The 12931-nt window shown below is 38.5% G+C and overlaps 1 protein-coding gene and 1 long non-coding RNA gene across 2 annotated transcripts in view; both read right to left on the bottom strand.

Annotated features, from left to right (window-relative positions):
- Window positions 1-5955, bottom strand: part of ssh2a (slingshot protein phosphatase 2a) — a 29937-nt gene extending 23982 nt beyond the window's left edge. Inside the window, exons 1-2 of the mRNA XM_036562882.1 lie at window positions 5717-5955; window positions 2274-2317 (exon numbers count right to left, since the gene is read on the bottom strand). Of these exons, the coding sequence (XP_036418775.1) occupies window positions 2274-2317; window positions 5717-5779 (107 nt within the window). The 5' untranslated portion in view covers window positions 5780-5955. The remainder of the gene's footprint in view (window positions 1-2273; window positions 2318-5716) is intronic.
- Window positions 5956-10669: 4714 nt separating this feature from the next.
- On the bottom strand, window positions 10670-12501 carry LOC118827434. The gene is made up of 2 exons (XR_005008863.1): window positions 12432-12501; window positions 10670-11421 (listed from the first exon to the last, which is right to left on the bottom strand). It is a non-coding gene; the product is annotated as an uncharacterized LOC118827434 (long non-coding RNA).
- Between the last annotated feature and the right edge of the window lie 430 nt (window positions 12502-12931).

The following is a 12931-nucleotide window of genomic DNA, read 5'->3' as shown; positions in this document are numbered from 1 at the left end:
AAAGACGCTAACGTGATACTCCTGCATTTCTTTAACATACTCTCTCTATCTGCTGCATCTGTGGCAGTCAATTACCATGTACAATAACTTTAACAGAAAACCTGTGAACTCACAACATACTTAAAATAGGAGCCAAAGGACAGTTGCTGAAACCCAGTGGCATCTATTATAAATGTGTCTGGGTCGATTGGTTTTCTGATTTTTTCAATAAATATACAGGGAAATGACTTTCTGTGGTAATCAAATCATGTGCTACAGACGCAGCTGATTAGCTTGAAAAACACTGGAGTATCCCTTGAAGATGACAGTTTGTAAAAGAAAGTGAAAAGTTCAGTCATTATTGACTGATCACTTCCCAGATTTCCAAAAAAAGCTCAGCTGGCGATGCACAAATTCAACCGAACCATCTACTGAGTGATTCAAACCTTTTGAAGATTTTTTTAAAAAGATTTTAGATGTTCGTGTGATAGAGGCCTTAAAACGAAAATACTGCAGAGTCACCTGTCAGAGCAACACAAGAGACACTGACAAGAGGGGCAGAGTTTGACGTCTGCATTGACGCACTGCGGTCTAGTAAACACAAACACAAACAGTTCACCGACATCAGATGGCTGATAATAATGCAAATAATGCAACTACCTGGATCATACGGTCACATACACGCAACAGTCAGTGCTTAAACAATGGTCTCAATCTCTCTCTTTCAAATGAACTTACGTAAACTTACAAAGTTAACTAATAGACTAATGTTCAGATTTTAATTAAAATGAGCAAGTACTCCGTTTGGGCCTCTATACTTTTTTGACTGATGCACTCAGAGGTCAGATACTACACTGACAACTGCTTATGATGAAGCCAGCAGACAAGAGGCAAAAGTGGATTCAAATGCCTCAATACACATAAACATAAGTATACTCTGTCTAGTTAATGTTTCCTCAGATTTTGCATTGATTGTGTTCTTGTTAATGATACAGACAAATAAACGTCTTGGGAGTAAATTTGGGCCTTGGTACTCCTCCTTTCTTTGATCACTACGATAAACACAACACAAATTATGCAAGCACATTCAGCACATTTCTTTTTATAAGAAAGACTACAGCATGGACTTCTGCAACAAAATGAGCCGACGAACTGCTGCCTGCACAACCCCTTAAAGCAGCAGAGTGTGTTTGCAAGAGAACAGTATCTACTCTGCTCTGTCTAAAGGGTCTCAGGAAAGACTCCCAATAACAGCGCAGACTCTCTCTAATGGCCTCCTGGGCAAGGACAGCAGTGGAGTCTCGCTTGTGTACCATTGAAGAACCCAACTGTACACTAACTAGTACCTTTGGTGACTGAGCTATTCTGGAGCACAGATTTACTATTAAGCTTATTTTAATTAAATTCAAACAAACGTCCTAAGTACCTTAGCATCAGTGTAAGTGGCATCACGCCAGAACACTGTACAGTCTCAACTTCTTATTCTTACAATAATCAGAAGACTCCTCACAGTGGCCAAACTGAGTACTGCACTTTCACTAGGCAATTATCAAGTGATCAGAAAAAAATGGAAGAGGAGTAAATACTAAAGGTTGTCTGTATTTGGGTGTCTAAAGCATTGATCGTTGAAATGAATGGTTCAGCAGTTCTGCACTGAAGCTACAAGGCTAATGTAGCTAAAAACTGACTGAAGTGTTTATTACTGAAAATCAACTTAGGTGACATAGACTTTTATTGTATTAGTCTTGCAGCTCCAGTGCAAAACTAAATAAGCAAACGTCAGACACCAAACCTGTGTTGGCCGATCAATTACATTTGGGATTAAGGGAAGCAAACCATTCTTTAAAAAGGTTCTAAAGATTGGGAAATGAACCATGAATCAGTTTCCATATCAGTAAGGCTTGCTTACCCCTACTAGACAGTGTCTTTCGCTAATGAAGAAGAGAGGTCGCTTTTTAATTCAACAGTAGATGTTCTAGACTAGGGCTGTGTAACATCTCATATGTTAATCATTACTGCAATATTGGCCTTTGCAATACTGACTCCACAGAAGGTTGCAAATGAGGCTCTAGCAAGACATTCAAATGATCCAACAAACAAACCACTTTGGTCAAAAACAATGCAGGCCACTCTTTAACCACATCATGCATTCACTAAGATGTTCTTACACACTGGAAGACATACTGCAATATGTAGCAATGTGGTTATACTGGTACGCTATTTTATCTGTACTGTGTAGCCCTGTCCTAGACTAGAACTGGACAGAATCTTGAGAATGAAAAGGTGGTCCTTACCTTCTGGGCTGAGAATGACGGTCATCCTCACCACTCCCTGCCTCCTGTGGACACATGGAGATAAACAGACACAAAGCAAGAATGAAAGATTAGTCAGAATTCAGTGCAACTAGTTCAGTCTGGCATCAAACTATACACATTATCCATCATTGCACAAAGAATAAAATTCTGCACTGAAAGTCATTATAATAAGTAAGAGAAAAATAAACAAGTTAAACTGGTTAAACATATCACATGATGCACAATGTATAAAATAAGCCAGTGGAATGGACATCCATATCTGATCCATCAGCAACTTCTCCCAGCAACAACTGTCTTATGCCAGAAGGTCTCCTATCCACTTATTAATTAACCCCAATCCTCTTTAGCTTCATAGGGCACCAATGCTAGCACCAACAGCAGCAACTTATTCCCATCTCCAACCCTAACCCATCTCTTTTCTGCAACTCCTTTATTTTCTGAAGCAGGCAGGAAAGGCTAAAGGAAATGAGCTACAACAGGGTAGCACCATGTAAAACCCAGCAGCTGCAGGCTCTTGCCCCACTCAGGCCCAGACTGGCTTTAATCTACGCTGCCTGCTCCAATAATCCCTGACTCCTAGTGCTTTCTCTCAGGGATCAGCTGCCAATCCTCCAGTGTGCCACAGAGGGCCACGCTGTGACACCAAACTAGGTTAATGGGATCTAGTCAGATGCCTGCACAGTTCCCATCTCCTACAGTGACACACACACACTGCCACAGAGAGGAAGGAGAGAGCTGAAAGCTGACCAAATTCACTGCACCAACGCTAAGGCTGCAGCTGTGATGTGCAAGATTCCCATGGTAATAGCAATGGAAAGCAGGATTTCACGATATGGACAAAATGTTCCATTTGTATTGTTCTTTGTTGGATTGCAATATACCTGGCAATATATTAAAAGGGGAATACCACAGATTTTTAAACATTTAAACATAATTAAATCATTAAGATGTTAAAAAAAAGTAATTCAGAGAGGTTTAATTTGAAACGCTACATTCTAAAGAAACCTATCGAGACAAAATTGTCAGTGGTGGTGAGGGGAACCAGACGTCTGAAGAGTTTAATGCCTCTAAAAGCTAACACACATTGTTATTATATGAAATGGTTGCGAATATGCTGCCTGATGCCTGATTTCATATTCTACAATAGTTGGCCTTGTATTTTTTAAATGTGTTTATGGTGGAGGGGAACACGTACGGCATTATAAGTCAAAATAGTACTCATATGGAACTATAATAGGTCATAACTGTAATAACGACTAACAAACAATATACTGTGCAGCCCTGAAGAAAAGGGTAGTTCCTTTTCAGACATGAAGGCCTAGATGTTGGGGGATAAAGAGCAGACTAAGCCCTCAGTTTTCTTCATAATCACTCATTTCAGAAATTTGATTAATAAGGTGCACCAAAAGCACCAAATCAGCACAAAACCTGAGCTAGAAGCCCTAAGCTAAGCATACCAATAAGTCGCTAATCATTTTTACTGCATGCAGCACTGAATAGTGCGCTTTACGTGGTGGGGCAACACAGAAGCAGACAGGTTCACAGAGGACTTTCTCTAGGAAAAGCTCGAGGCATCTCACAAGATGACTCACATGAGTGCCTCACTGGGATCACATGATGGGCAGCTGGTAGCATCACATCCACAGGGGAAAATCAGCCCATGTAACTTAAATAACCTGATTTTTCTATTTGGCTGGAGCTCTTCGTTGCAGCCTTTCACTGATGGTCTGAAGGCATAACCTAGATATTTCACTGAAGAGTCCAGAGCACTAGTTTTGTTAATACATACAACTGGTTACCTTTAAAGATAAGTGAGAAGGAGTCAAACTATATAGAAATATTTTTTATTTAATCAATTATAAGGACACTCCTGTTTGTACAGTTATAATGTCAGCACTGGAAAAACTGGCTGAATTAATTGTGGCCTTACAAAGCTGAAGTTGTCTTCCACCACAAACCAGAACGTAACTGTTGGACTATTTAGGGTGGAATGAACAACTTAAATCAGAACTTAATTTCAGCCTCATCCTGGGCTTGAAGTCCACAGCTCATCTGAATCAAACTGCACTTTTCTCATGGGTTTCCAAAGCCTGTTCTGTAGAGCCCATACTGATAGGCTTCTTAATTAGATGATAAACAGAACTGAGTGTGCTACGCAAGAAAGCACAAAAATGTGCATAGGGTCTCTAGGACTGTCTCAAGGAACCCCTAGCATTACTAAAGAACTCTGAAACAGAGGACAAGAAACCAGGCCTCGTCATTACAGAAACGATGTCATGATGATTGCACTGTCACTAGACATTAGACCAAGGCCCTCCTAACTATAACATGACACAACCTGACAGGTGGGCTACAGGCTACCACAATAACCCACATTTCACGCATTGTCTGCTCGCATCATCCACAAAGGTATAGATGGGATGCCTTAAAGAGCATTATTCTCATATGATCATGTAAATAACAACTCAAATGATATACATTAAGCTAAAATACCTGCAAACTAATGAAGCTTCGACATTAAAGAATGTTATAAAACTTGTCTTATTTCACAGAATAAGTAACACTGATGGCCAGTCCATATGTTGGCTACAACTCTAATACACCTGATTGAATTCGTCAGATAATTATGAAGGCCATCATGAGCTTAATATGGTATTTCAGAGCTGAAAGCCCAGCGAAGGGATTAGGACACGCTGCTCTAGGTTACTTAACAATAAGGCTAAAAATCATACACTGAGTAAACACATCACAGCTGTTCGGTTCAGGAGCACAGAACATGAAAAAGTAGCTAGTTAATCGCAGTGGGAAGCCCATTCGCTTTCGTGTAAGGTTACAACCTCTGAAAATTACATTTGATTAGTGGAGGCTGTTGTTCTGACAAGGCTCTGGCTTTCCTCTTTGCTTGTCTAGCTCTCTGGAGAGTCAACTAACGTTAACAGTTACGACTCATTTACTAACGTAGGATAACCAGTGTTGCTCGACGTCTGGAGAAATAAACATAGCTACATAATTTAAAGCTAACGTTTTTTTAAAGCTCAACCAGCTACAGATGTGCAGACAAGTAGTGCTGCAGGACTGTAGCAGCAGCAGGCTAATCCTGGAGCTAACAGAGCGTGCTGAGAGGAGGGAGAGCCGGTGTCTGTAGGAAGCTGAAAGACGGGTAACTCAGATTTAGCTGGTGTTGTTTTGTATGTAAGGACGGTAAAGACAGCACAACGGAAGGACAACAAATGTGGAAGTCATTTGACCCCGACAGGTGACTCCGAAATCTGCTAGTTAGCTTAGCAAAGTTATAGTAAAGCGCACAACTGGGCTGTTAGCCGTGCTAACGCATGCGCAGACAGCAGCCCCGGGAACAGCGTAGAATAATTTCACAAACTGGCGATCAGCCGTTCTTAGTAACCTTACTCTTACTCACTCACCGACACGCTCGGGCTGGAGGTGGTGCTGGGAGTCGGCGAGCGCTGCACGGTCACCAGCGCCATTCAGGGTCCGGGAAGTGAAGAAGAAAGTGACAGCGGCGGAAAAACGGACATAATTTGCCGAGCTGAGACAGAGGAAGATGTGCAGAGAGACTCTCCTCTACTGAGCTCCCTCACTAGAGGAGCTAAAACGCATGCGTCATTCAGACAGACAGCCTGAAGACCCAGCACCAGGACACAGTTAGACCTGGTGCCACCACAGGACATCTTACAGTAACACACTGTTCCTTTAAGAATAAAGAACTGTAGATTATTAAAAAAATAAATGAAGCGCTTCTGTCCCCTAGCCGCCCGCTCTATCTCTCTGTGTGTGTGTGTGAAAGAGAGATAAAGGCGGTGTTGGTCAGTAAACAAAACTGGGGTCTGTCTGTTTCTGGCATCAACGTGTCAAATGTGTTGAGTTACTATGTAGAAATAATGACTTATTTTCTCAAAATTTTGACTTCTCAAAATAATGACTTTTTATTCCCAAAATTACTTAAATTTTCGACCATTTTAATTCAACTTTTAAAAAGTTTAAAACTTCCCACATACAGTATGTTTAGAATCTGTCTTTTTAACTAAAAATCTTGAGAAAATAAAATTTTAGAAAAGTCATTATTTTAACATAGCACGGCGACCCAGAAGGATAAGCGGTTTAGATGATGATGATAATGTGTGTGTGTGTGTGTGTGTGTATCTTAACATAGTCAACATTATGTAAGTCACTGTTTTGAGTTACAATTTCATAATTGATTTCGAGATATTAAGCCATTTTTTGATGACTTAGTGAGTCAAAATTTTGATATAGTATTTTAAAACCAGGACTTGATAAAACAACTCATTGTGTTAAGATACTATGTCAAAATTCTGACATATTGCTGCCAGAAACAAGGAGGAGGAAAATGTTGGCCTTTTTTCTCCTTTGCCTGGTGGGAATGGGCTTGTGTTTTATTAAAAGCGCTGCTACATGAATACTGCATTGAAGCAGTATACACTAGCTGTCACTATGTTTTCAGTAATAACAAGGTCTCAGTTTATGTGTATTTCCTTCAGTTCTGTTGGAAAATCATCCAAGATGGCTCCTCATGAAGCTGCTTGAGGGAATGATCAAGAACGTGTTAAACTGGCAGAGAGGGCTGATTCTAAAATAATCTAAAATATAAAATCCTCTCTGAATGTCTGTGTCATTACAACACTTACACACATTCAGAGCCTGTGGATAAACAGAAAGAACTCTGATGGTAACCAGTGTATATAATTTATTTTTGCCTTTGGTATTTGTATTTATATGTTTACAACTGTTAGCAACTGATATAGCACCTGCACCTGAATGTTAATGAACTTTATCTTGATGCATTCTAATAAAATAAATACATAATTAAATAAAATAGACACAACAATGGACATTCTCAAAGAAACATGAATCAGTCATAATGACAAAGTTTACAGACTAATTTTGCAATGTAGTTCATCATCCTGACAAACTGAAATTTATTGTTGTATATGTCTGTGTTGTAAGCCCTTTCATTAGTTGTTAAATCAAAGTCCTCCCGAGTAAGGGTGAGCAAAATGACGATATTTATATATAAAATATTTTTGGCAGCCCTGATCTTGAGTACCTCATACATTTGGTGACTAAAGAGTGTGATTCTGATTAAACATAGTGAGGGACCGAGTCGACAGATTGGGAGAGGATAGCATGGCAGAGGAGGAAAAATTCATCAAATCCTTTGAGATATCTGGGCCACAGATTAAACTCCCCCAGCCCCCTCTGTGTCCCCTCCCCCAGTTCATCCCAGCACACGCATCATCATTGCACCACAGTTTTAGGCCAGAAGACAATGGCCATAATTACCATACACTCAGTTTATGAAAAAGAGGCATATGTAGTCATAATAGAGACTGAGAGCACACTCTAGACTGAGAGCACACTGCTTGGGGGCCAATGACAATTGCGTTTATTGTCGTGACACTGAGTCACTACAATGAGTTACACAATCATTTCACCTTGTTTATTTTCGGGTCTGTCGTCATCATTACTTTAAAGATCACAACGTTCCTTGTTTTCAGTCGTCTTCAAAACACCATACAGTTTTGGTATTCAATTGAACGGAACAAGAACTGCAGGAACATCCTAGCATATCCTCTCCTCTGCCAAAACTCATAAAATGCCAGGGTTCATTAGTCATAAATGTAGATTTCCTCTAACTGCTAACTGCTCCTTATGTCTCCATCTGACGGCTCATTTCTCTAACTAAGCTAAATTTCTGCGTCTCCAGACAACTAATAAAGCCCTGCCTTCATACAGACATGGATCCACACAAAAAAGATCACTAAGGAACATGAGAAAATCTTTTTTTGTGCAAAATAATTACATTTGCATTCTTCAAATTTTATGACATATCTTTTGTAGTTACACTATATGGCCAAAGGTAAACACAATCCCAAATGCCAAAGACTTCCCAGAAGAGTGGAGGCTGTTTTCACTGCAGTGAGGAGCCAACTCCATATTAATGTCAAACAAGCTTAAACAGTTGCGGTGGTCAAGTGTTCACACACTTTTGGCCGTATGTTGTAAGACTGGACACCCCTGTATTGTAGGTTACTTTTTTAAAAAACTTATTCTTTAACATGTATGTCTTTATCAATGTAGAAACCTGCTAAGCCATCAGTTTCAGCCATAAATGTCTAAACTCGGTCAAAAATGAGGGAAAATACCCCTACTACAATGCTAATTTCTGCAAGCGACCCTATGGGATTCAATTACTATGTAAGCATTTAGTTGACGGCAGTTCATATGAGCTTTGGGCTATTCTAGATTAAACACCTAAAACACCTGAAGCCTGTAAAAGACGGTGTGTTTTATTTGAAGCTTGTAACAGACATAGTAACATATATTTTAACATATATGTAGCAGTTTTACAGGGATTCTTTCAGAACCCTGGATTAGAGCTTCTGCTGCTGTATTCCAATTCTAACCACTATCCGACACCTGGTTAGATGGGTCATGTTCACAGTCAGTGACATTATCTGGAAACTCCAGAGGGCTTAGACTGATGTTTTTTCTCACAGAACTAGTCACACTCATTGTAAATCAAAACATGATTTGTTGATTCCTCTGTCTGTTCCTAATTAGTGGTTAATGTGACTCTTCAGGCCTTTCAGTTCAGCTCCAGAAATCCTAACCAATGGAAGAGCTAGCTTGTCCGGATCTATCCAGATTCCACAGAGATGAAAAACCCTGACTGAATAATTTTCTGTTGGGTGTTTCAAGAATGTAGCCCTTCTGTTTTCCAGCCAAAACCCAACAGCGAAATAAGAGTATTACTACATATACCTGCAGAGTTGGAATACAATAAGCATGATGATTCTATTAAATAAAAATTATCTCAACATTGCAGATATGTATTTTTGTATTGCAGATAAATCATTTGAATTCTTTGAAGGCCTAAAAGACCCTGATGGTTCCCCCGTGATCTTTATCATACATAATCCTATGCATAGAGCTGCTGTGTGTTTATCTATTAGTGACCAGGTCTCTGCCTCGTCGTGTGTGGATTAGCAGGCAGAGCCAAGGAAGACCAGATTAGCTAGGATTACGGTGGATATAGTGACTGTCGTGGTTTAACGTCAAGCCAGGAAACAGGACCAAGGCAATCACAACTTTCAATTAAAGCTAGCTTAAAGGCCTTGGCTCAGCGGCTATTTGGAAAAAGGAAAAGAAGTGGGAGGATCAGGTTTATTGAAATGTAATTAAGTCTAGGAATGAAAATGAAAATGCAATAAGGTTGGCTCTCTACTTTATACTAAGGGCAATGAAAGACAGCCACTTTGCATTCTGTGGACAACACGGAACACCTACCCTAATGTAAGACATTAAAGCAGGCCTGAAAGATTGTTTGAGAGATCGATCATTCGATGATGAATCTTATATGAGACCAGAATGCCCATGACAGCATTCTACAAAAATATAACCGATGAACATACACAACTGAAATGAATTTTAAAAGTTCAGTGAATTCTTAATAGGCAGGTTTTATTCATAGGAGGCTTGTCGGCAAATAAATTGATTAAAGGAAGTAATTTGTATCTTATCAGTAAGTTATGACTGCACCTGTTGTTAGATAACATTCATTAAACTATGTTGAACTAGGTGAACTGAACAATGTCTAAAACATCCCTTACAACTCATACAAAATGCGGCAGCATGCATCCTAACAAAAACAGAAAAGAGCTCATATTACTCCTGTTTTAAAAGAACTGCACTGGCTACCTGTATCGCTCAGGATAGATTTAAAGTTCTGCTACTAGTTTTTAGGCTTTAAATGACCTAGCTGTCATGTGTGTCTGTCTGTTTATGTTCCAACAAGTGATCTTAGATTTGCAGATACTGGCCTTCTGCACATACCTTCTGCAAAATACAGAAAACATGGAGAGGCCTCGTTCAGTTAATATGCTTCTGAACTGTGGGACTTCCACCTTTTATTAGACAGTCAAGCTCAGTGCTCACTTTTAAGAAGCATCTAAAAACATATCTCTTTAACTTAGCATTTAATTAAAACTCTACGTCTCATGGTATTTATCTTTTTAATTTGATCTGTCATTTTTTAAATTAATTCCTTTAATTTCTTGTATTACTGTTTAAGTTTATAACCTGTCTGTAAAGCACTTTCAGCTCCCACCAGCATGAAAAGTGCTATATAAATTAAAAATGTTATTATTATTATTATTATTATTATTATTAACACAGAGCCCTAGTCTATATATCAAGTTTAAAATGCTGCTGTTTCCCTGCCCAATGCTGGTGAAACCCACTGCAGCACCAGAGGCAACACCAAGCTTTAAACAATGACCGCATATTGTGGAAGAACTAGAGTTCAGGGTATAAACAGATCACCAACTTGTTTCAGAAAGAGTTCAAATGCATCATCATATTTTCTGTAGGCTAAGGTAATAATGAAGGTCTCTAACCCCCTCTGCTGGTCACTAGAGGAACTACATTTGCCACAGGTTCAGGCAAGAGAGGTTTGGGAGGGCAGGACATCCTGAAATTACATTTATGGGTTACATAAATAAAAATACTCCACCAGGACTATAGATGATTTAGGCTAGATTCAACAATTAGCATCCTAATTTAATACAGTATAGTAAACTATAAACTGGGACACTCATATCCATAAGATTTATCCATTTTTATGAAAATAAATACAGAAAATTCTGCTTACACTTAGCTTTGACAACAAAAGCTTTGAGATTTTTTAGTGACCCACAGTCCTGTGAGTTAATCAGAATGTCTCCGTATGATTATTTTCTAAGTGTCCTTCAGTGATACGCAATTATGAAACACCACACAGCACCATGGTGATTCCACTGTGTCCACTGTTGACTGCAGTCCATTATTTCCATTTGCAGAGTGCACATTTTATCCGTGTACTGAAGCCAGATAACCAAGTTTAGATGGAAAAGAGAGAGCTGGTGACAAAGGTCCATCATAAACACGCTGAAGAGTGGAGACTGTCATGAGACTCTACTGTCAGTGAGTGAGAGGTGCTCTTCAGCCATGTTTCTTCTCCTGCAGCACCTCACACCTGGAGGAGTGTAGACTACAGCTGCCAGGAGTACGATCAAAAAGACAAGCAGCAAACTCACTGCCACTGTCAGACCTAGCAAGAGAGAGGAAAAAGTTTAAAGGCTCTGTAGGGGTGTACAGGTTTTACATGAAGTTAATTTGAATAATTAAAGTATGATCAGAGATGGGGGCTCCATGGTCTGACGGATCTTCATTCTGAACTAACTCCATTAGCTATGTGCACTGGTGTATTAGGAATGGATGGGCCAATACTGAAGGACTCTTCCACCTGCTCCTTTTTGAGAATAGATCCTCACATAAAATCCTCAAAATAAACTGCTTTCTTCAAGCAGTAAACAGAATATTTATATTTTTATTAAACAGAATGTGTCTTTGGTGTGAGAACATGTTTAAAAAATGATTGTAGTAAATAAAAGTGTAGAATAGTAATGGCTTTTCCTTCTCTCTTCTGCTTCTCACACAACACATCTACATGAGTGCAATGAATGCTCTATAATGGTTATGAAATAGAATTATTTCACTCCATTAAATAGTTTACATAATAATAATAATAATAATAATAATAATAATAATAATAATAATAATAAGAAGAAGAAGAAGAAGAAGAAGTAATAATAATCTTTATTTATAATCTTTATTTATATTAGTCCATAATTTAGGGTCCTTTACATATAAACTGGACAAAAATAAAATAAAATAAAATCAGAATTTAGTATAAAACCGAATAGCAGTTTATAGCAGTTTAACTGAGACTAAGTCTTTAAAATATCTTTTTAACGTTCATAATTCACAATTACTGGTTTTGACTGTAGAAATAACTCAGCATTCCTCTTTTACGTGCACAAGACGACCTCTGAGCTTTAGTATCAGTGTTGTGTCTGGATGTGAATCTCGGTGTTACTGCATTAGTTTGTCTCTTCTCTTCTCTACAGTCTGTCTCAGCTGTGCTACGTGTGGTCTGCTCTCCAGAGAGACTGTTCAACGCTCCAAAATCTTTACCGAACAACCAAATCTGAATAAAAAACTCATGAAAACAAAACACAACTCACAAAAATGTAGCATAAAAACTGGAGTTTCTGTTACCTGGCTGTTGTTTGCCGATGACTCTCTCTCCTGTAAACCAGTCCATGACTTCTACTGAGAGGAAGTGAAGAGTCACATGACATGAAAGTGTCTCCGAGGTCACATGACTTTCCTTTTCAGTAGTTTATCATCAGAGATCATCTTCTCTCAGTTTTTGGAAAGACGCTTTAGCTTTTAATCCATTATTTCTGATATCAGAAATTCAGAAAAATACATTAAAGTACAAGTAAAGAAAATGAGTATTTTTAGTACTGGTAAAAAAAAGTACATAAAAATATTTGTAATATGTTAAATTAAAATTTTACTAGCAGGAGTTATATTTTAGCATATAAGATCTGAGTTCTCACTAGTAAGAACTCTTGTGTTCACAAGAGTTAATGAGAGGATTATTATTATTATTATTATTATCATTATTATTATTTATTAATTGAATGGCAACATTAACACTAATTAATATTACAGATGATTCTGTTTTCACAGTAAAAATTACATGTTGAAAT

This window comes from Colossoma macropomum, unplaced genomic scaffold (assembly GCF_904425465.1).
Source record: "Colossoma macropomum unplaced genomic scaffold, Colossoma_macropomum, whole genome shotgun sequence".
Classification (NCBI taxonomy): domain Eukaryota; kingdom Metazoa; phylum Chordata; class Actinopteri; order Characiformes; family Serrasalmidae; genus Colossoma; species Colossoma macropomum.
Note: the sequence above shows the minus strand (reverse complement) of the source record. Positions and strands in the feature narration are given on the sequence as shown.